The 21,371-nt window shown below is 32.8% G+C and overlaps 1 protein-coding gene across 5 annotated transcripts in view; it reads left to right on the forward strand.

Annotated features, from left to right (window-relative positions):
- Positions 1-21,371, forward strand: part of PCNX1 (pecanex 1) — a 170,656-nt gene that overhangs the window by 76,164 nt on the left and 73,121 nt on the right. For 2 of the 5 annotated variants that reach the window (XM_007184383.3, XM_057542778.1), the window contains 4 exons: positions 992-1,124; positions 6,658-6,842; positions 19,370-19,460; positions 20,972-21,029. In XM_007184383.3, the coding sequence (XP_007184445.1) occupies positions 992-1,124; positions 6,658-6,842; positions 19,370-19,460; positions 20,972-21,029 (467 nt within the window). The remainder of the gene's footprint in view (positions 1-991; positions 1,125-6,657; positions 6,843-19,369; positions 19,461-20,971; positions 21,030-21,371) is intronic. The other 3 variants (XM_007184386.3, XM_007184387.3, XM_057542777.1) reach the window with 2 other exon arrangements.

Here is a 21,371-nt window from a genome sequence, read left to right on the forward strand (position 1 = left end):
TGTTTTGTGTTTATTCATATTTAGTATCAAAATATCCTTTCTCAAAATCAAAATGATTCTTAAAATATTTAGATCACTCTAGGAAACAATTGTTTTAGATTCAAATGGATAAACATCATTTTGCGTTTTGTGTTAGAAACCCAAATCAGTCATGATTTTATAAAATTTTATGTAATTCTATTAAGCCATAATTTTTGCCAACCACGTAGGATTTCTCCATGATTTTGATTTTTGATTTTCTCATTGTTATATCTTTGGTTTTAGTTTGTACTTTATTGCTTTTGGATTAAGCTATGGGTTTCTAATTGTTTTGGTGATATTTTGCTGACATTTGCTTCCTAGTGTTGAGGGGACCAGTGTGAGGGCATGGAGTTGAATAAAGTTCAATGGCAGCAAACTACTCCACAGTTAACATATACACATGCTACCTAATTGAGCATTTAAAAAGCTAGCTGTGCAGAATAGCAGGCAGCAGTTTTCACTTAATGCTGCCAAAACTGTGGCACAGGGTAGTGTGAGATAAACTTACTGTCTGACTCCTCGTCATCACAAGTACTATCATTGTTGCTTTTACTGTCTTCATGAAAGGAAGAAGTGAATGCCCCTTTACCATTGGTTGGAACTGACACATACAGTACTTTTAAGGCTGACTTAAAGGGCTAGTAGAGGAATATGGGACTAAATAAACAAGACTTTTAGAAAAAGATTTAAAACAACAGAGATCTTAAAATAGAAAATTGAGGTTGAAGAGAAGCCGGTGAGGCCAGATAACAGATCAGAAACGTTAGTTTTAAAGAAACAGTTATCTTTAACAAAAAGGAATGTGTGTAGTCCCTGACTTCCCACCCTCAAAGTAAAGGGAACTTGACTGACTGAGCCAAAAGGTTTTCATAGGTTCACTGTTATCTGTCGTATCTGGGGAGGACAGGCTCAGCTGCTGTTTACGCCTCTGACCTAGGCTCCTGTTTGACCTAAGTCTGTCTTGATGCAGCAGCACAGGCCAGCGAGGAGGCAGTGTCATTTCGCCGTGAACGCAGCACATTTAGGCGCCAGGCAGTACGGCGCCGGCACAATGCAGGGAGTAACCCTACCCCTCCTACATTGCTCATCGGATCACCCCTAAGGTATGGTATTTTAAAATTCCACCAAGCTTAGCATGCATGTAACAGACCTCTAACTTGTTCTGTCAGTCTCAAGAAAGCATTTATTAAATAGCTTTCTTTTTCTTCCAGTTTCTCTCTTACACCGTTACGCTTCTTTAGGCTTTCTCTGCATGTGACTGTGAGCTTATTGCATTATGCATGTCTTATATTGCATTATTTAAACAAATGATCAGATTGGTTTAGCCAATTTTAAATCACAAATATTATTTTAGGGCAGTTATAAAAGTGTAAATAGAGGCCTTAAGTCAGCTTTTCATTTTTTTTCTTACTCCAAATTAGTAATATTAATGCAGTATCTTTCCCAAACACCTTGAACAGTGTTCAATATGAACAAATATGGACTGAGTGGTGAGCTTGTTGACGTCAGCTTGATAAACCAGTTTGATTATTTTATTTCACTAAAATATGATATATTTTATTTTGCATTGCCTGAAAATTAATCACCAGGACCTAGTAAATGACACGGAACTAGAATATTTAATTGTTGGTAGCTTATGGTCAGTTGGAGATATGTATATACAGATATATATATTTGTATGTACATTTATGGTGAATTTCTCAACCTCTGTAGTATGCTGAACAAAAAAAAATTATCTTTCCAATATTCCTAATTAGGAAAGCATCTATTTATAATCTTGGGAGTAATTTTTTATTGACATTCTTAAGCTTTTTTATTCTCAATTATGTCAAATCTAATGAGCCTATGGCTTGAATTAGAAATATAAAAAAACCTATTCAAAAGATTTATGCTTTATTTAAAGAATACAAATATGGACGAAAATATATGTGCTTGCTTAAGCAGTGCGTATGTTATTATACCGTATGCTCTTATTAATCTCTTGTGTCCAAAAGCATCATTACCCAAATTATTTTACTACATTTTGAAATTCAAAAGGAAGAAAATTTGGTGAAATAACTGCTGTTGAATGCATGGTAGGTTTGAAGAGATAAATCCCTTCCCTTGTTAAAATCTTGTTCATGAACAAGATAGCAAAATCCTTATATCTTCAAATTACTGCTTTATTTTATATTCCCCTTGGGATTTAAGACTTCGTTGTTTTTCGGAGTTTTACATTACAATCAGGAACTTCATCTTTCATAGATCATGTTCCTAATTAATCCTGCAGTAATACCTAATTTATAATGCAGTGTGGATTAGTTAAACCAATATTTAAAATATAAAAATGGGAAAGCAACCATTGAAAAGAAACATTTGGTCTAGAAATCTTTTCTGAGTGCCTTTACTTTTTGTGAGCCCTCCTCTTCTATTTCATTTGCTCCCTGAGGTAACTTTTTTTTGCTGGTGGATTTGGGCTGTAGTCCCAACCTGCAGAAGGTGCTCACCATTTCATTTTACTTTTCCTATTTTGTGTTTTCTAACCTCTTTTTTTCCCCCTTGAATAATACTTGCCATAGACATATTCTTTGCTTACCTTCTCACTCCATGTTGATATTTCTTAATCTTTTTTAACCTTCTCTTTTTAGTCTTTAAAAATCCTTTCATTCTTTGGATCTCACTCACTAAACAAATGTAGACAAATTCGGTTTTTTTCTCTGCCTGGTGGAATATTAAAGAACTGTTCTAACTCCAGCCAACCACATAGGATTTCTCCATGTTTTTCTAAGGTTTTAAATACATCACCATTCAAATGAGGATATGCTGTGAGCCCTTTATTTGTATAGGGCTCACATTAGGATTTTTGGAAAGTAGTCTTCCAGTAATCAGTCAGCGTGTAGATTTTGTTAAGGTTCCATGATATTTCCAGTACAAAGATTGCATGTATCTTAAAGAGGCTGACTTCATTATGAATGAAATAAGATAAAATTTAGCTGTGAGGAATTAGGAGAAACACCAATTGAATAAAACCATCTTTTTTAATTGCAAAAATATTCAGGTAAAGTAATAGTGGTATTAATTCTCAATGTGAGTTACATAATAATAATCTCATCTTTAAATAAATATAGGATAGCGTGGTTATGCAAAACTTGGAAAACTTGTCAAAAAGAAATGGAATAGGTATGATAATACTTTAATTATAATTACTCTATAAATATCAGTAAAATCTATTAACGTATTTTAAAGTTTAATGAATAATGTAAGTAATCGACAGTCTAAAAAGCAACTTTGTAAAGTATATGTCTCCAAGGATTGGGGGTGAATCATCAATTTCCTCACAAAGAGAATTTGCATGTATTTTTTATGCTTGTTAGAATATCCTATTTCAGAATTACTTTTTAAAGTTTTTTTGTTCATTAAGTTAACCTTGTAGGCCCTTATTAATTCTTCCCAGTTACTAGAGATAAAAACAAAAATGAATATTTAAAAATTCTATAATACTAATATTAAGAGTTAGTTCTATATTTATCAGCCTAAATGTGATATCTTTAGAACTCTAGTTAATGGACTGGAATGAAAATAAATCATCAGTGCATTTGGGGGAAGGGAAAGAAGCTTTACTGTATTCTTAGATTTTTTTTTTAAAATATAAGATTGAAAGACTTGTAATCAAATAAGGTCATAGTAATAACTGAGTCTATAATTGGAAATTCATAGCATTTTGTGGTACTCAGGAAGGAATCCACCAAATATTTGTTGCTTGTGTACTGTGTTCAAGATACTCTTCTGAGTGTTCTCTGGAATCTGGAGATTCATAGCAATAATGTGATCATACTCTTAGAGTTTATTGTTTAGTTGGGGAGATACATACAAAGATAACTAACAGTGTAAGGCAGAATGTGTCAAATATTAAGTAAGTGGTACAGAGGAAGGAAAGACCAAGACCAACTATATTTTTTTATCACTTAAATTAGAAGAGTTAATTATAGTAAGACTGCATGTCAGTGATGCTACTGATAGCCAATAGTTTAGAAACCTAAATTTCTACCTTTTGCTGTGTTGTGAAATAGTTGCTACCTTTTCTGAAACTGATAGTTTTGATATATAATTGGTATTGTAAAAAAGATTAATTTTTGTCAATTATTAGTTAGCTTAAGGTGAAGTACCACCCTCCAGGAATAGTTTTCCTAGCAATTTGTGCAAAAATAGTACGCTTTTTTCTTGTTGAAGGATTCTTGAAAACAGGAATTCAAGGGACATAAATATTTTTTGTCTAGCTTTTGATGTTCAGAAACTTGACATTTACAACTGCATAGATTTTGGCTAATTTTCTTTGTTTCTTTATTCTGGAGTTGATTTTCATGCATTGCCTAATATTTTGAAAACCTTTTATATATGGATATGTTGAAGATTAGTGTATTCTCAATACGTTCACATTAGAATACGTCTAACTGCCGTATAGCACCTTTGTTTATGACTTTTAAGTGAAAAAATTGATGGAAAATTTGTTGAGTATATATATACATATATTATAAAATTTTGTCTTCTGAATCTGAAGGATCATAGTACTTGAGCTATTCAGAATTTTCTCCCTTATGAAATTGGGTCATTTTGGTAAGGTTTATGGATAACTTTAGATGGCTTCCAAGGACAGACTTACTGTTTATAGTTATGACTTAAAAAGTTAGTGCCAGTAAGCATTAAGTCAGTGTTTTGCAGACTTATTTTTTTTATATGTTGCATACATGCCTGTGCTCTATTTAGATTATGTACTTTTTATTGGCTCTAAAAGAAGCCTGAAAAAAAATTAATGTTTCAGGTAGTGGTGATTAACAGAACTTTCTGTGGTGGTGGAAATATTTTATAATCTGCACTGTCCAGTATAGAAGACACTAACTACTAGCTTCTGCCCACTCTGGTAGCTGTGGTAGCCATGGTAGCCACTAGCTGTGTTACGTGGCTCTTGAGCACTTGAAATATGGTTAGCATGAATGAGGAACTAACATTTTAGTTACTTTAGTCATGTGTGGCTACTGTAGTAGACAGTACAGTTCCAGAGTGTGTTCTGTTACCATAACCACAGCTTTAAGCAATATATGAAGTATTTTTTACTTAGTCTTATTTCATGGTTACAGTTGACCCTTAAACAACATGGGTTTGAACTGTGTGGGTCCAATTACATGTGGGTTTTTTTCGATAATAAATACTACAGGATGACATGATACGTAATTGGTTGAATCTTTGGATGCTGAACCATGGGTAAGGAGGGGCGCACTATTAAGTTATACGTGGATTTTCAACTCTGGAGATTTGGCTCCCTAACCCCCGTGTTGTTCAAGGCTCAACTCTGCTTCAAATTACAGCTCTCTTCCCAGTCTGCAGCAGGATTAGTCTTGTTTTATAGACATCAGAGAAATCTCTGCGTTTAATTCAAAGGATTAGAGAGAAGTTGATACTCATGAAAATGATAAAGTTACCGAATAAGGCCATTCTAAGTAGCATACTTCTTTTAATTCCTAAAAGGTCTAATAATTTTAATAATAGTGCAGAGTTGCATTGAACATCATGTAGAGAACGACATATAATAATTATACTCAAAGTGTTTTCATGAGTTTCATCAGTTTAAATTTGAGTGTTATACTAAGAAAATTAAAATTCATAGTGTTTTAAAATACATATAAACATATAAAATGAGTTAAGAATATAATATAGTTTCTTAATTTTATCTAATTTTTAGATAATTTAGATAATTTTAATAACGTTTATAATCACAAAATACTAAGTAAATTTTAAATTTTTCTAAAATTCAGAAAAGACTATAATATCCCTTGAGAAATTACTGGTTTCCAAATTATTTTTATGGTTTTCTAAAACGATGGGTTCTTGTAATGAAACTTTGGTATGAATTGGAAAAGATAAGAACAGAATTCACTAAGGGAACATAATTATTGTTAACTAACACCTGTATATAAAGCCTGTGGCCTTATTTCAGAACTATGTAGGCTTTTGATAGAAAAAACACTTTATATATGAATTATATTTCTTCTAGCATCTCAGCAGTCAGTTTTATTTCACTTGATTGAGTCAGTGTTTTTTATTCTGGTTTTCTTCACTAGTTTGTGATTTTCTTTTGATTCAAAATTGTCATCTTGGTTGCATTTGATAAAGATTCTTTGGTTTTCAAGTGCATAGAAATTTTGTCTTATTGTGAATTTGAGATGCCAGAATATGAAATTGAAAGAACAATTCTAGAATAATTATATCAAGGTTATTTATAAAAATGCATATTGAACTAAAAAATAGGTTTTTTCTATGAGGGACCAGCTACAGCCTACATATATTTAGTGTACTTGTGACTCTTCTTTGCTACTTTTTTCCTTATACTAGAACTTTGTTGACTTGAGGTGGAAAGGTGTCACAGATTGGTTGCTTTACGTATACATTGAATTTTTTCTGTGTTCATCACCATGAATCAGATTTCTAAAGACCAGAAATTTTAAGCCGGCAGTATGATCTGCATATTTTACAGTTTGTTGGCTCTTTCTTAGGTTACACTGAAATCTTTTTTTTTTTTTAATTAGTTTTCTATATTGACTTCTAGCTATTGTTTTCTCTTTTCTTCCCTGTAATGTCTCCCCAATCCATGTTTTTTCCTAGCCTTCAAGATGGTCAGCAAGACCAGCAGTCCACAGCCCAGGTCAAAGTCCAGTCCCGCCCCCCTTCCCAGGCTGCAGTGCTCAGTGCTAGTGCCTCCTTGCTGGTGAGAAATGGGAGTGTCCACTTAGAAGCATCACATGACAATGCATCTGCTGTAGGCGGCAGCAGTTTGCACGATGAACTTGGTACGCAGGCCTTATATAATCTTGGTGACATAAAACTTTGATGTGGCAGATAATGGGTAACAATGATTACACTTCTTTCCTGAGATAGCTTCATTTTGGAACTATGCATAAGAACACTTTTTTTAGGATTTGCCCTGTGTATAAGGAAAATTTGACATTTGCTTTTCCCTTTTCTGTTTCTTTCAACTCTTACTCTACATTTTCTTTCGAGCCTGTCCGTTATTAATGGTAAAGTATTAATAAATGTTCATGCTTTACTGTCCTCTTATAACGATTTGGGCAATTTTATTATTTCTTGGCATTTGTACCATGTGGTGAAATGTTGAGTTTTAAAAAATTATTTTGATTGAACCTTAATTTCTCTGAATTCTCTGCTGCAGGAAAGGCAAAAGTACTTTCTAATGGCCTATTACTGTATAATCTTTCTTTTAAGTATTCTATATTTTACTTCAATGTCTATCATCTGAAGTAGGACTTACTATAATTCTAAATGCAGTATTCTGAGGATATCATGGCTCTATACCACTATCAAATAACTTTATAAAGTTTTTTCTTTTTCCTGTTAATACATCTAAAAATAGAAATGTAAGTTATTAAATAGTTAATTCTCAGAGAGGTGGTATAGTTTAAAGCCTCAGGAATGCCTTAAAGAGACAGTATTTTATACTGGTTTGTTTTCTATTTCTCTGTCCAGTTCAGCTTTCTCGTGCTCAAAATGCAGATTAATAACAATTTAAGTAAATATAATGAAGAAGAAAATCTTGTTATTCAGAAATACACATTTCAAAGTATTGTATTTGCTTACTGTGATTTTGTTTCTCCATGTTATTGTCTTTCATTTATAAAGAAGATAATTTAGTTGATGCTTTTACTAGAAGGATGTATGGTATAGGGTGCCCAAAATAGGTATAATAAAATTTCATATGCTATTTATTGACTCTTTTCCCATTTTGTAAAAACTCTTAGTTACAGAGAGAATTAATAAGTATTAGATATGCATATTGATGAAATTGTCATCTTTAGCAAATCTTATAGAAAGCTGAAAATGGTCATCTAAGATATTTATACATTAGAATGTACGGTGATTTCTAAATAAAATGAGAAGGCAATAAAACATTTTAATTTTAGAGTGCTTTTGCTTTTGAGTTTGTAATTTGAAGAGGGCAGGGAGTCTATAAAGAGGGTGTTTGAGAAGAGTAAGGTAAACTTTAATTTAGTTACTTGCTTTGACTGAAAGTAAGGATGCTTCCTTAGTTGCAAATATATTGAGTAAATAGTATCTTTTTATTGACATTTCTCTTGGGTTAACCCAAAGTTCCTATGAACAGAGGACTTGTCAATTTGTATGTGTAAAATTACAGTCACTATCACCATTGTCCATTGATCATTTGGTAGTAGATTAGCTAAGCTTAGTTTTAATCCACTTTGGATTTTTAAACTCTTGTCAAATGAAAAGTAAATTGAACCAGGAGGTGATTTTCCTCTGTAAAAATTCTTAATTTGCTCAAAAAACTTGCTAAGCAAGATTTAGTTATAAAGTTCCGTGCTTAAACCACATGCAGATTATTGAGAATATGTACATATCAATTTAGCATCTACTGGTGAATATTCAGGATATTCTCTTAAAATTTGGATTTTATCGTTTGTGTTAACTGCTTTCTGATAGTTCTTGGCCTGTGGTTGTTGAATGTTGCCAAATTGAATGCTTAGTAATAATTAGCACAAAACACACAATCAATGGACAGTGTATACCTGTTCGTTTCATAGCACATAAGGTTGGCCAAAAAGGATTCTAAAAATGAACTTTATGTCTCCGTATTACATCACTGGTGCATGATTAGGTAAATTACTTTTAAACATTCTGAAAAAAAAAAAAAAAAAAAAAGAACTGCAGCTGAACTTGAAGGAATTGGTAGAGACACTGATTTTTTAATATATTTCACTAGAATATTTTTGTTGCATGGTTTAATTTTCTACATGATTTTAGTTAACAGTAGTAAAATAATTTTGTGTGAATGAATTTGGATACTGTATACTCAAATATGTTGAAGTTAGCCATGATATTCCCTGAATGTATGGAGTATTTACAAAGGATTGCTTCCTTCCAAATTTAGCTTCTTCAACTGAAAATTTTAAATGTATAATTTTTACATGTGAAAATTTATAAATACACATAATACATTTATATAACACACTCATACACATACACACTCAAACTTAACATATATCTACTTATACATATATATGTTTGGGTGCATATAAATGTTTTTACGTGTATACATGTATATGTTATAATTGTGTGTTTACTTTTTAAAGTGAGGAATATTAGCCTTTTTCGATCAAAGGAAACTTGCAGTCAGACATTATTTAATTCCAAGCCTAGGTAGTTTTCCTTAACTATGTTTTTGACATTTTTACTCTGTGGTGTTATAATAGATAACCACATCAATTTCCTATACTAAACCCTGAGAATCCTTGTTTTTCTGTTGCATTTTATCTAGCATTTCAAGATTATCAGGTCGCATTGGACGTGGTGGAAAAGTTCATTGACGATGGCATTATAAGGTTTTATTAGTAGCTTAATCAGCAGAGGAAAATACATTTTCATCATCCATTTTCCACAGGCATAATTGTTCATCATAATTTTAAAAACTGAATTATAAGTGTATAATTTAGAACCTGGTTGGAAAAATTTGGATGGTTTCCTTTCTCATTTATAGACTTCATTTCCATGGAAACTTTGTTTAAATAATTATGTAAGTGATGGGTAAGTTTTGAAGTTAAAATCTTTGAAAAGGAAAATTACTATCAAAGAATTTCTCAAATCCTTCAATGTAACATGTTATTCTTTTTGTAAAAACCACATTCTAAAGGTTAATTTTCTTTTTATCAGCCTTTTGTTGAACTTATTTGCAGTTGATTTCATACTATAGTCTGAATTAAACTGCAGTTTTACTAAATAAAACAAGCTTTTGCTTATTACCCAGGTAAGTCACACAAGAGACAGTTTTTATGATAATCCTGACTTCCGCTTGTGAATTAAGACTAATAAGTTGATGTAGTGATGAAACAGGTTATTATAATTGATAGTTAAACTCTTAATATATATCACATCTCAGAGGAAGTATTCTAGGTAGGATCAAACAGGAAAATTTGTCTTTTTTTTTCTGTGTATGAAATTAGTGGTGGTGAGGATATGTTTTGAGAAGTATTTATAAAATTATTTTCATGTGAAAAATAAAAATACTGTTATAGGCAAGAAATGAGGACAATAGAGTTATGTTTATCAAGACATAAATGTAAAATATATAAATATCATAGGTAGTGTTCCTCTGAATTTAAGACTTTCTTAATTTCATTAATGTATTAGAGGTTTAAAGAGTAATGAATTGATTTTTCTAAGGTTTTTTAAAAATTTCATTACTGTACAAGTATTTACAAAGAAGGTATTCTTTCTGATAATCCGCTTTACTACAGAACTTATTACCTTGAAAATGTGATCAGCTCTAGAAAAAGATTTAACGGAAATCTGGCAACACCCTATTGACCTTCTTAAGCAGTTTATAGCAGCTATGCGTTATTAAGGAGAAATACAATTTGGAGGCTTTTAAATTTTTTATTTTAAAAAGCAGAGACTCAGATGATCTATAATACTTTCAGTGATTTTTATGTTAGTCTTAGTGTTTAAAATAGATTATATTATTATGGACTACTCTGTAACATTTTGGGCTCTGTCATTAATTACTTCTCATTACTATAAATGCAAAGTCAAGATGGCTTTAAAGGCACCTTGGAGTCCATACTTTAGTCTCCTATGTTATGGTAGATCTTTTTCATTCATCTAAACTAAAAGTTATATTCTTTTTTGCAACAACCTTGATCTTACCCTTTATTGTTGTTTTTGAATACAAACTATTTTTTGTACCTTTTTGCAGGGGAGGGCAACACAAAGTATTTATTTATTTAACATCTTTATTGGAGTATAATCGCTTTACAATGGTGTGTTAGTTTCTGCTTTATAACAAAGTGAATCAGCTGTACATATACATATATCCCCATATCTCCAGTATTTATAAATGAAAGTAAAATGTTTATTTTTAGGGAAACAGTAAAAATGCTTCATTATCTCTAGAAGGAAGAAGTATTAAGAATTTAGGGGGATGTATTCTATTTATACTTTTTGGTGTAAGGATGGGAAAAGCATGTTCTAATACAAGTTTACAAATACCGGAAAATAAAATGAAGAAAATTAAGTCATCTGCAGTCTTACCACTCAGAGATACTTACTATTAACATTTTATTCTTTTTTCCGTTCTTTTTTAATGCATACATGTATATGCTTTTCTAACACAGAACTGGGATGATGTTATATGACTTTTATGTCACTGTATGAGTTTTGCTTCTTGCTGTTTTCTCTTAGCACATTTGAACATTTATTCATGTTGTTTTTTAACTTGTTCTTAAGTGACTGCATAATATTTTATCACTGAGAGCTACATGAAAGGTAGTATAGAATAGTGAACTCCAGAGTTAAACTTCCAGGCCTCAAATGCGAGCTCTACCACTTCCTAGCTGTGTGACCTTGGACAAGTTATTTTCTCTCCTTGTGCCTCAGTTTCCTCATGTATCAAAGGGGGGGATAGTAATAATACTTCATAGGTTTGTGGTGAGGATTATACCTATTAAAATAGTGAAAGCAATTAGAACAGTGCCTGGCAATAGTAAATTACATAAATAATCATCACTCTTATTGTTAACATTATTATTTATTACAATTTATTTAACCAGTTAACTAACCCCATTGTTAGTCTTCAAGATGATTCCTGATATTTTCTATTGTAATAAACACTCTGCTGAACATCCTTTGCACAGCCCTTTCTGTACAGCTGTGATTATGTCCTTAGGACAAATACAGTGAAATGGAATCATCTGTCAAGGGGAAATAAACATTATTGAGACTTTGATGTATATGCCTAATTGCTTTATGGAAAGCTTGTTTACACTTTATCTGGCAGGGTTTGAGAGTGTCTGTTTTATCCCCACAAATGTTAAAATTAAAAATAAACCTAGATAAATTTTACTTTATCTACTCTAACCGTCATTTCCTGGAAATGCTCAGAAGTTTATCATTGTTACTGTGGAAGGACTACCGGCATATTATTTTTAAAAGTTTGGGATGCTTGAACTACTCTAGGAATTTTACAGACGATAACAGAGACTGGTTGAGATATCTGATTTGTCTCTTGCCAGTCTGTGTTGTAAAGAATTCATTGAAGCACTAGATTAACTGCTTTCTAACGTTAACATTCTTAAGATTCTAAATTAAATTTGATTAGTATGTGCATTAGTTAGAATATAGGTAGAGTCTTTAATGGAGAGACCTGCCCTCCCTCATCCCCCATCAGTGACTGAAATTAGAGAGAAGTTTACATTTCTCTCATAACAGTCTGTTGGGAGCTGTCCCTAGCAGATGGGTTGGTTCTTTTATCTTCCACATATGGCTTCCCTGCTTGGTCCACAGTGACTGCTCCAGTTGTGGACATTTCCCCCCAGACAGGAGGGCAGTGGGGAGGGGGGTGCTAAAAAAAAGGTCAAGGACAGCTAGCCTTTATCTTTCAGACTGTGACTTGGGAAATGTGCCTGTCACTTTCTCCTGCCTTCCATGGGCTCATACATAGTCACATGGCAACTTCTAGCTTCAGGAGAGGCTGGGAGAGGTCTCTAAGTAGATAGACATAGGCTCAACTGAAATTCAGTGAGGGGAAGGTCCTATTTTTAAAAGGGATAAGGACGAGATGCATACTGGAGGCCAGTCATCAGTCTTTGCCACAGTAAGACAATAAACACTTCAGATCAGTAAGATTAAGATCAGTGACCTACTAGAAAAGTTGAGAGTTACAAGTAGCTTGCAATTATGGGCAAACAGCTCAACTTTGCTCATAATTTTTAAAATTGAAAATTAAAAATAGGATTATATTTTTCATCTACTGAATGTGTGGTGATGTCCATTGTTGGAAAGGGTCTGGTGAAATAGACCACTCCAAGATTGAACATTTTTGGAGGGAGGTTTAGAACAATAGACCCAAAATGCCGATATGTTTTAATCCACAAGTTTCACAAACATGCAAAGATATATGTACGTGGATATTCATTGTAGCATTGCTTGTAATTTGGAAAACTGTAAACAATCTAAATGTCTGTTACTAGAGAACCCCTAGTGTATTATTCATGAACATAACTGTAATGTTCAGAACTTGATATATATATGTTATTGACATGAAAAGGTAAGCTACTTAGTAAGCAAAAGAAGTAAATTTTAGAAAGTGTGTATGAAGAGAATGATCCATTTGTTTTGGGATAAAATATAGATAAAAATTGTTCAGAAGAACACAGAAACTGCTCTTGGCAGTGGCTTTCTGTGGGGAGTGGGGAACTTCCTTCGTTTTATATACTGCTTTTGTATCTTTTGATGCATCATATTTTTAAAATGAAACACAAAAACAAAACAACAGATGTCACTCATTCTCCAAAACCTTGATTAGTAACTTGTGGGAATTTCACTGACTATATGCTGTCTCATGTTCATCCATCTACTTGGTCTTTTACCTGACTAGTGTTTTTTTTCTTGTTTGTTTTTAAATCAGCTTTATTGACATATAATTTTGGCATGATAAATTGTGTTCATTCAACGTGTACAGTTTGGTGAGTTTTAACAGATGTGCACGCCTGTGAAATCCCACAATCACAGTGCAGAACATTTTCATTATCTTCAAAAGATTGTGCCCCCGTTGCAGTCCATGCCTCCTCTGCTCCTGGCCACAGGCATCCACTGTGTGCTTTATGTCATTATGTTTTTCCTCTCCTAGAAGTTCATATAAATGCAGTCACACAGTATGTCGCCTTTTGTGTTTAGTTTTGCACTTAGCATGGTGCTTCTGAGATTCATTATGTTGTTAGCAGTATGTTCCTTGTTGCTGAGTATTCATTCTGTGAGCTTACTATATATTTTATATTCATTCATCTGTCAATGGACAAGTTTGTGTTGTTTCCAGGTATTGGCTATTGTGAATAAAATGTCTAAAATGTTTTCAAAAGTAATTTTATATTCCCACCAGCATGTATGAGTTCCAGTTGTTCCCATTCTCATTGACATTTGCTATTTTTGGCCTTTTAAATGTTAGCCCTAATGGGTGTATAATATCTCATTGTGGCTTAAATCTACATTTCTCCTATGACCAGGGATGATGAGGATCCTTTGGTGTGTTTATTGACTATACATATATATATATATCTTCTGTGAAGTGTGTCCAAATCTTTTACTCACTTTAAAAATCAAGCTGTTTGTCTTATTATTGACATTTAAGAGTTCTTTTGATATTTCAGATGCAACTAATTTGTCAGATACCAATTACAAATATCTTCTCCCATTCTGTGACTTTTTTTGTTTATTTATCTGATCATTTGTAATGTCATCAATGTCATTGTTATGGATTATTTTACCAAGATGAGGAGGACTTGCCCTTTTGAAGGAGATGTGAGATGATGAAATTTTATCAGAATATGAACTTGTACATTCACTTCTGGAAGGTTCACCTGATCTGGGGGTTCCACTTAATGAATTGACATGTTGTGTTAAGTCAGAACTAGCGAACAGCGACCATGGCAGTAAAATATATCAGTATATGAATCTCTTTCACTGTTACCAAGCAATAGAGTTTATCTGTCTTTTCATGCCAGTCCTCAAAAGCTCTTCTCTAAACCAACCTCTTTCTTCTCATTTCTACCCTTTTTCTTATTCTTCTCCTGTTTTGAAAACCTAGCACAGCATTGCACGTTCTAGGAAGAAGGACTGGCTCTCAGTATTGAACAGGAGCAGCATAGTGACTTGATTTCTATTTAGCACAAAAATTAAAGGCATTTTATAAGAGTAAGGCTTTTGGTCTAGGACAGGGATTAGCAAACTATGGCCTGGTGACTATATCTAGCTTGACTCTTGTTTTGTAAATAAAGTAAATAAATATTTATTTTATGTGTTTTCTGTGGCTGCTTTCATGCTACAATGGTAGACTCGAACTGTTGCAACAGAGACCATCTGGCCCACAAAGCCTAAAATATTTATTAAATGTCCCTTTACAGAAGAAGTTTGCTGATCCCTGGTCTAGGGAGAAACAGGTCCATAAACCTGTAAGCAGCAGTAAAATGAGTCATTTCTGTCTGGGTGAAAACTCATGTTTCCTCAGAGACTCACAGGCACCACTCATAATAAGGGGGGTGCTATCCAAGAAATTGGAACTTGTCAAGAAGGCCTTCTCTCTTAAAAGTGTCGTGTGTTCATTGGAATGGCATCGTGAGCACAATACTCATCACCACCAGAAAAAGACACTTTTCGTAGAGTACTCAAGTTAGTCATAGAGATGTATGTAGTCCCCTAGTTGTCTTCTAAAAACACTTTGTAGAGCTGCCTCCCTTGTCTCTATCTCTCTTTGCTCTTGTAGCCCCTCCTTGCGCTAAGAATAATGCTAGAAAAGTGCGAAGTCAAGCAGTGTATCAGGGTTAGGCTTGGAGAACGCAGAATGAATGGGGGTGTAGGGTGGGGATCTACAGAAGGAAATCGTCCAAGAAATGTAAGAGGCCTTCTTTGTCGTTGGTGCTGGGAAGATTGGAAGAACCCTACGGATGATTTGTCCTCGTAACCACCTCTTTCTAAGATAAACAAGTGAAATGAGAGTGACGTTAAGAATGCATTAAGGGTTTCTCACAATATTAACTGAACTTTGTGTTACGTGGTGAGGATTTTTATTGATAGGACTAATTAGAGAATCTCATTAATTTCTATGTCTTTTATCAGTGTTTTGCCAGTGTTTATTTTGTTTTTTTGTTTTTTAATTTATTTATTTAATTTATTTATTTTTGGCTGCGTTGGGTCTTTGTTGCGGTGCGCGGGCTACTCTTTATTGCGGTGCGCAGGCTTCTCATTGCGGTGGCTTCTTTGTTGCAGAGCACGGGCTCTAGGCACGCGGGCTTCAGTAGTTGTGGCTCACAGGCTCTAGAGCACAGGCTCAGTAGTTGTGGCACACGGGCTTAGCTGCTCTGCGGCATGTGAGATCTTCCTGGACCAGGACTCGATCCCGTGTCCCCTGAGTTGGCAGGCAGATTCTCAACCACTGCACCACCAGGGAAGCTCCCAGTGTTTATTTTGAATTTGTGGCTTCAAGGAAATGCTTCAAGTGTCCTTGTTCTTTAAATCAGTATTCAGTTTTACTTATCTTCTTTTTCATCACTTATTTATTGACCTGTGGTTACTGGAAATTCTCCCACCTCAAGAAAAATAGGGTTTTGTGTAATTAAATTGAATTTTTGAAGACTACAGGAGTCATTATTGAATATTTGAAACAGAAATACCAGGTGCCTTAACTTTTCTTTATCTTAGAGATGCTATATTATGGCCAATGTCATTATTAAGTCTGAAATTCCAGCCTCCATTCCGGTTTGTCAGAAATTAATGTTTTTCTTTTAAAATCATGACAGAGCCATACTATTAGATATAATTAGTTATGACCTGGGAGTTGAATTATGAGGAGATAACTTAGTTTATAATCATAATACATGTGAGGAGGACATATTTCATTGATGTTCTACTTTCTTCCCAATTAATGTTCATTAGAAATAATATTTACATGGAAATATTTTTCTAAATACAGAATACTTATTAAAATAGGATTATTAATAAGGGCACATTTACTTATTAGTTCAGAAAGGTTAACTGTGATTATGGTTTTAATCACAAATGAGATATATGTCAAGTTGTTATGTTTGCTAAGAAGATTTGTACAAATTTAAGATATTATTAATTTTTATAAACCAATAGCAATATGTACTTATTTCTGTTTTGGTTATTTTTGAAGATGTCTTTAGTAGATTATTATATTAATATATTAAAATGTTACTAAGTTTTTCACTGAAACCTTAAGCTAAACACTTTTTAGTGTAATTTTTTTTTCTGAATTATCTTCTGAATAAAATTTGTTACTTCTGAAGTGCTGTCAGCTGCCAAGCCCAAAGATGTAAGAGGGACATAGAATCTGTTCTTTTGGTGGAGTTAAGTTGGGAATACACCATGAAACCTTAATACGAAGTTAGTTTGTTCTGACATATGCCATGCATGTTTTTATGAACCTGACATGTTTGTAAAGTTAGTAGGTAGACAGAAGCTTCTTAGGGAAAAAAAAAAGCACTGTTGAAGTCATGCACATTTGTTGAAATTATAACTGCCCTTTTCTTAGACATGTTTTATGCCTTGTTTAAATTTTATTCCTTGTTACTCAGTGGTTTGTATGCATTCAGAGTTGTAGATTTGTAGTTGTAGTTGTAGATTTATCTAGTAATAAAACTACTCAGTTTTTCCAGCTTTCTTTCTGAAAAACTTTTGGAGGGGGTGTTTTATTTTTATTTAAAAATGCACCCATTTCTATATAAGTTTCATACTAGACATCTGTACATAAAAGACAACATAGTTGCAGTAATGACTTAATCATCTTTTACTGTTTCATTTGAAAATTACAAAGAGTAATATTTTAGTTGATTTCAGTTGCATATAAATATTTATTATTTTTAATATCCCAAAACAGGACTTATATTACTAAAAATCCCATGGAATGCTTAAATACTCAGAATATACTCCAATAATTTAAATTCTACTGAATATAGAATTAACTTATTTCAAAAATACACACAAATTCTGTGATATAAACACAAATATTTATGCATTCCATTCTTACTAGATTTCATACAAGCCCGCCCAGCTCTGTTACTCTGTGATTTAGTCATTTAATATGGTTTTATAATTCTTCTGCATTTATGCAGTCTGTGATTTTGATCAGGTGTTTCTTTTTTTCTGCTCATCTAAGTTAATTTTAGCACAGCCAATCTCTGATTATCCATGCTAATAAGTAAGGAAAGAGCACAGCATAAAAAGTTACAATTTAAAAATAATTTTAAAATCTCAGTCAAGGCAGTTTTTAACTTTTTTCTTTACTAACAATTTCTGCAACCCACCCTATCGCTTCAAAAAACTCTGTCATTTCATTTTAGTTCCCTACTCTGGTTTCTGTTAGAGGTGCTAAGAGTAACTCATGGCTAGAAGACAGGGGGGTAAAAAGCAGAGTTTTAGATAATCTACGTGCTCAGTAATCCTCCCTTGAAAAACAGCAAATGAGCTGAGCATTTCATAGAATGCCTTTTTCCCTAATTTATCTCAAGAGTATTTTGACCCAAAAAAATGCTACTACAGAAAACACCATAATAGGATAAAATATTATGACTCATAGAAAGTACTCAAATAATCCTATTTAATAAAGTACTTTTTCTAATTCTAGTCCTTTTGACGAAAGAAGTAATTGTTGAAATGTTCTGTGAACCCTTGGTTATATCAGAATATTATGGGGGCCTTTTATTGTCATTTTTCAAGGATTTCACTTAAATAAAAATTCTTATTGTATACTGTTTTCATTGTAGTCATGGAAAAGAAATCTTTTAGCCTTGTCATCAAGTTGAAATTGCCCTTTAGATTTCTCATATTTATAACCTCAGTAGTTCTAGCTAGTAAAACAAAAACCTCATAAATACTCAAAAGGCAGTCTGGACTAGATCCAAACAGTTGCAGTTATATACCTCATCTTATTGTCCTACTAGAAATTTATATTCATTTATTTATGCTCCCTACCCACCATTGATATGGCTTACCATAGATCTTCAAAGTACAGCATGCATTTCAGACAGTATTCAGGTTTCTAAAATTCCATTATCAGAAATCATTTTACGTTATACAGTTCATTTTAAGAGAGTTTTTTTTTCAAACCTATATTCTTTGCAACCAATAAAATTTCTAAGCCTTTTATCAGTTCTGTAGATACTTGGCTACAGCAAATGGTGTTCCTAAATTCTTTCATAGAGTTCTTATAGAATCATACAACTATTAATATTCATTGAATACTGTAGTTTGTCACCAACATTATTATACTTCATTCATTGAACTTCCTTAGATCCATTTTGATACTTTTTTATTTCTTCTTAAAAGTAAAACAAAACCAAAAAACTCTGAAGGTAATCACATAAATTTGTTGTCTTGCAGTTTGAGCTATCTTAAAACTTAAGCAGCCCTCCAAATGGCTACTCACCACTTGTAAGTAGTGGTCAGGTGACCTTTAAACAACATTCAGTTTGTTTGTATTATAACTTGAATTGAGAATGTGCTGGGAGGAGAAAAGAGAAGGAGACTGCTATTACGAAGCTGACTTAAATCACTTTTAACACCTGATTATGTATGTTGACGTTTTGCCCCACTGTTTAGCATTCCTTTTCATTCACATCACGCTGAATTGTATGTAGATCATTGTTTTTTAAATATTTTGGAAAAAGACGGTTATAGTACATTTTCTTAGATTGTAACAAGCTTAAAATTAGTGTTTCATGCAGGAAAATTTCTGAGTATTCTAATGGCTTTTTTAAAAAAATCATTTATTTGCTAGGTAAGTTCTCTTCTACGCTTTATGAGACTGGTGGCTGTGATATGTCACTTGTGAATTTTGAACCAGCAGCAAGAAGAGCATCCAATATCTGGTATGTGTGAAGTCATATTAGGGAAGTATATGTACTAGCATATGTTTGCCATTTTTAAAGTTTGTAAGCGTTGAGATAGAAAAGTTATTTTGAAAACATTTGTTTATATTGGCTTAAATAAATTGTCATTATGCATTTGTCGCCAAAGAATTAAAGTAGAATTTTTTGCTGTGGAAAAAAAGAAAGCTGTTATTCTTAAAACAAAAGCTATTATGTATTTAAAAAAAAAATTAAGTAAAAATTTCCTGTAGATCTTATCATGTGACAGCGGTTTCCCGCAATTTCAAACTTAACTATGTATATATATTGCGTGATGGAAAAAACTTATTAGAAAAATATTTACACAGCTCAGTTCAAACCGATCGATTCTCTTTGTGTAATTTCAAATTTTTATTTCTGTGTGAGGCTTTTGGTCAAGTGTCTTTTTAAATGATTATCTTTCATTTTGTTTTAAAATGTGTTTACCAGCTGTAAGAAGGAGGAATTTCTTAAAATATGGGTCATATGTTGCATTTAGTTTCTTTTCTCTCCTTCCCTCAGGGAGGAATTATGTAAGATAACAGAGAAGTTAGGAGGAAAGCAAATAAATAGAAATCTTGATCGTATAACATAATCAATTATAGTTTAGAATGTGTTAAATTTTTTTCTGAAATTTTAATCTTACTCATCTATTCAAATTGCTGCATTGAAATTCATTGTTGATTGATTAGCTCACTTTTTTTCCACAAGAGTCATTTGATTCTTATTTTAGGACTTCCATTTAATAGTGGGACACGCCTATTTATATGTTACATATCTATGGGCAATTCACTTAGTTTTTTCAGTTTTGAGGGTCTCTTTAAAGCAATAGGGTCTTGTGATCACTTAGCTTAGCATGCTGAAAAAATAGAACATTTCAGAAACTGTACTCTTTAATAAAGCTCCTTTAGTCCAGTTTCAGAATTCACCCCCTCAAAAATGATTGGAGTGTTTAGATGATTTTGTAACAGTGGAAGCCATAGGAGGATGGAGCAATGGGAACACTTGATTATGTTTAATATAATTCAAGATAAGAACAATTCCTTACACCATAAATGTGGTAAGGTCTTAAGTTTTGAAATCTAAATTTGACTGAACTGTGGAAACTGAGTTGTCACGTTCTAGACTATTATATCATAGGTTAAATTTATTATGGCTCCTGGCAATATGTTAATTGCTTTCTTAAACAATTTTCACAAGAACTTGGTGATAGAGGTACTTTTATCCTATGTTACCAATGAGGAAACTGAGGTATAAAAAGGTTAGATAACTTGTCCAAGATCTCATTCAGTTGATGAGGAGATTTGAATATAGATACTTTGACCCAGAGGCTATGCTCCTAATCACAACTCTAGGAAAATTCGATTTTGTACTTTGAAGTTTACATGGAAAAGTAGACAGTGTAAATATCATGTAATTGTTAATAGACTTATTTTTCTTTCTACTACTTGACAAGCTGTTTATTCCCTAAAGTCTTCTTCATTTTTCTTTAGTGACACGGATTCACATGTATCCAGTTCTACCTCAGTTCGATTTTATCCACATGATGTGGTAGGTTTTCCTTTATTTTTATAAAATGCTGTATTTTCAGATTAAGTAGCTATACAAATCAGAAAATTGATGAGGTTACAAAATATCAATTTTGTTGAAAACTGGCAAAATCACCTTTGCTGTCCCATAGTGGATCTCTTCTCATAAGTCCTTTGTTAAGAAACAAACAAGCGTAAAGCACCGTGAATTTTAATTAGCTATTTATGAATCAGTAATTACACTTTTGAGGGTACGTAGAGGTCTGTTTACTCACCAGTGTCATAATCTGGTTGTGCCATTTTTAATTGTGCCATTTTAAAACTTCACTTTGAACATTATGATTTTGGTACATAGCTAACTGAT

This window comes from Balaenoptera acutorostrata, chromosome 3 (assembly GCF_949987535.1).
Source record: "Balaenoptera acutorostrata chromosome 3, mBalAcu1.1, whole genome shotgun sequence".
Classification (NCBI taxonomy): Eukaryota; Metazoa; Chordata; class Mammalia; order Artiodactyla; family Balaenopteridae; genus Balaenoptera; species Balaenoptera acutorostrata.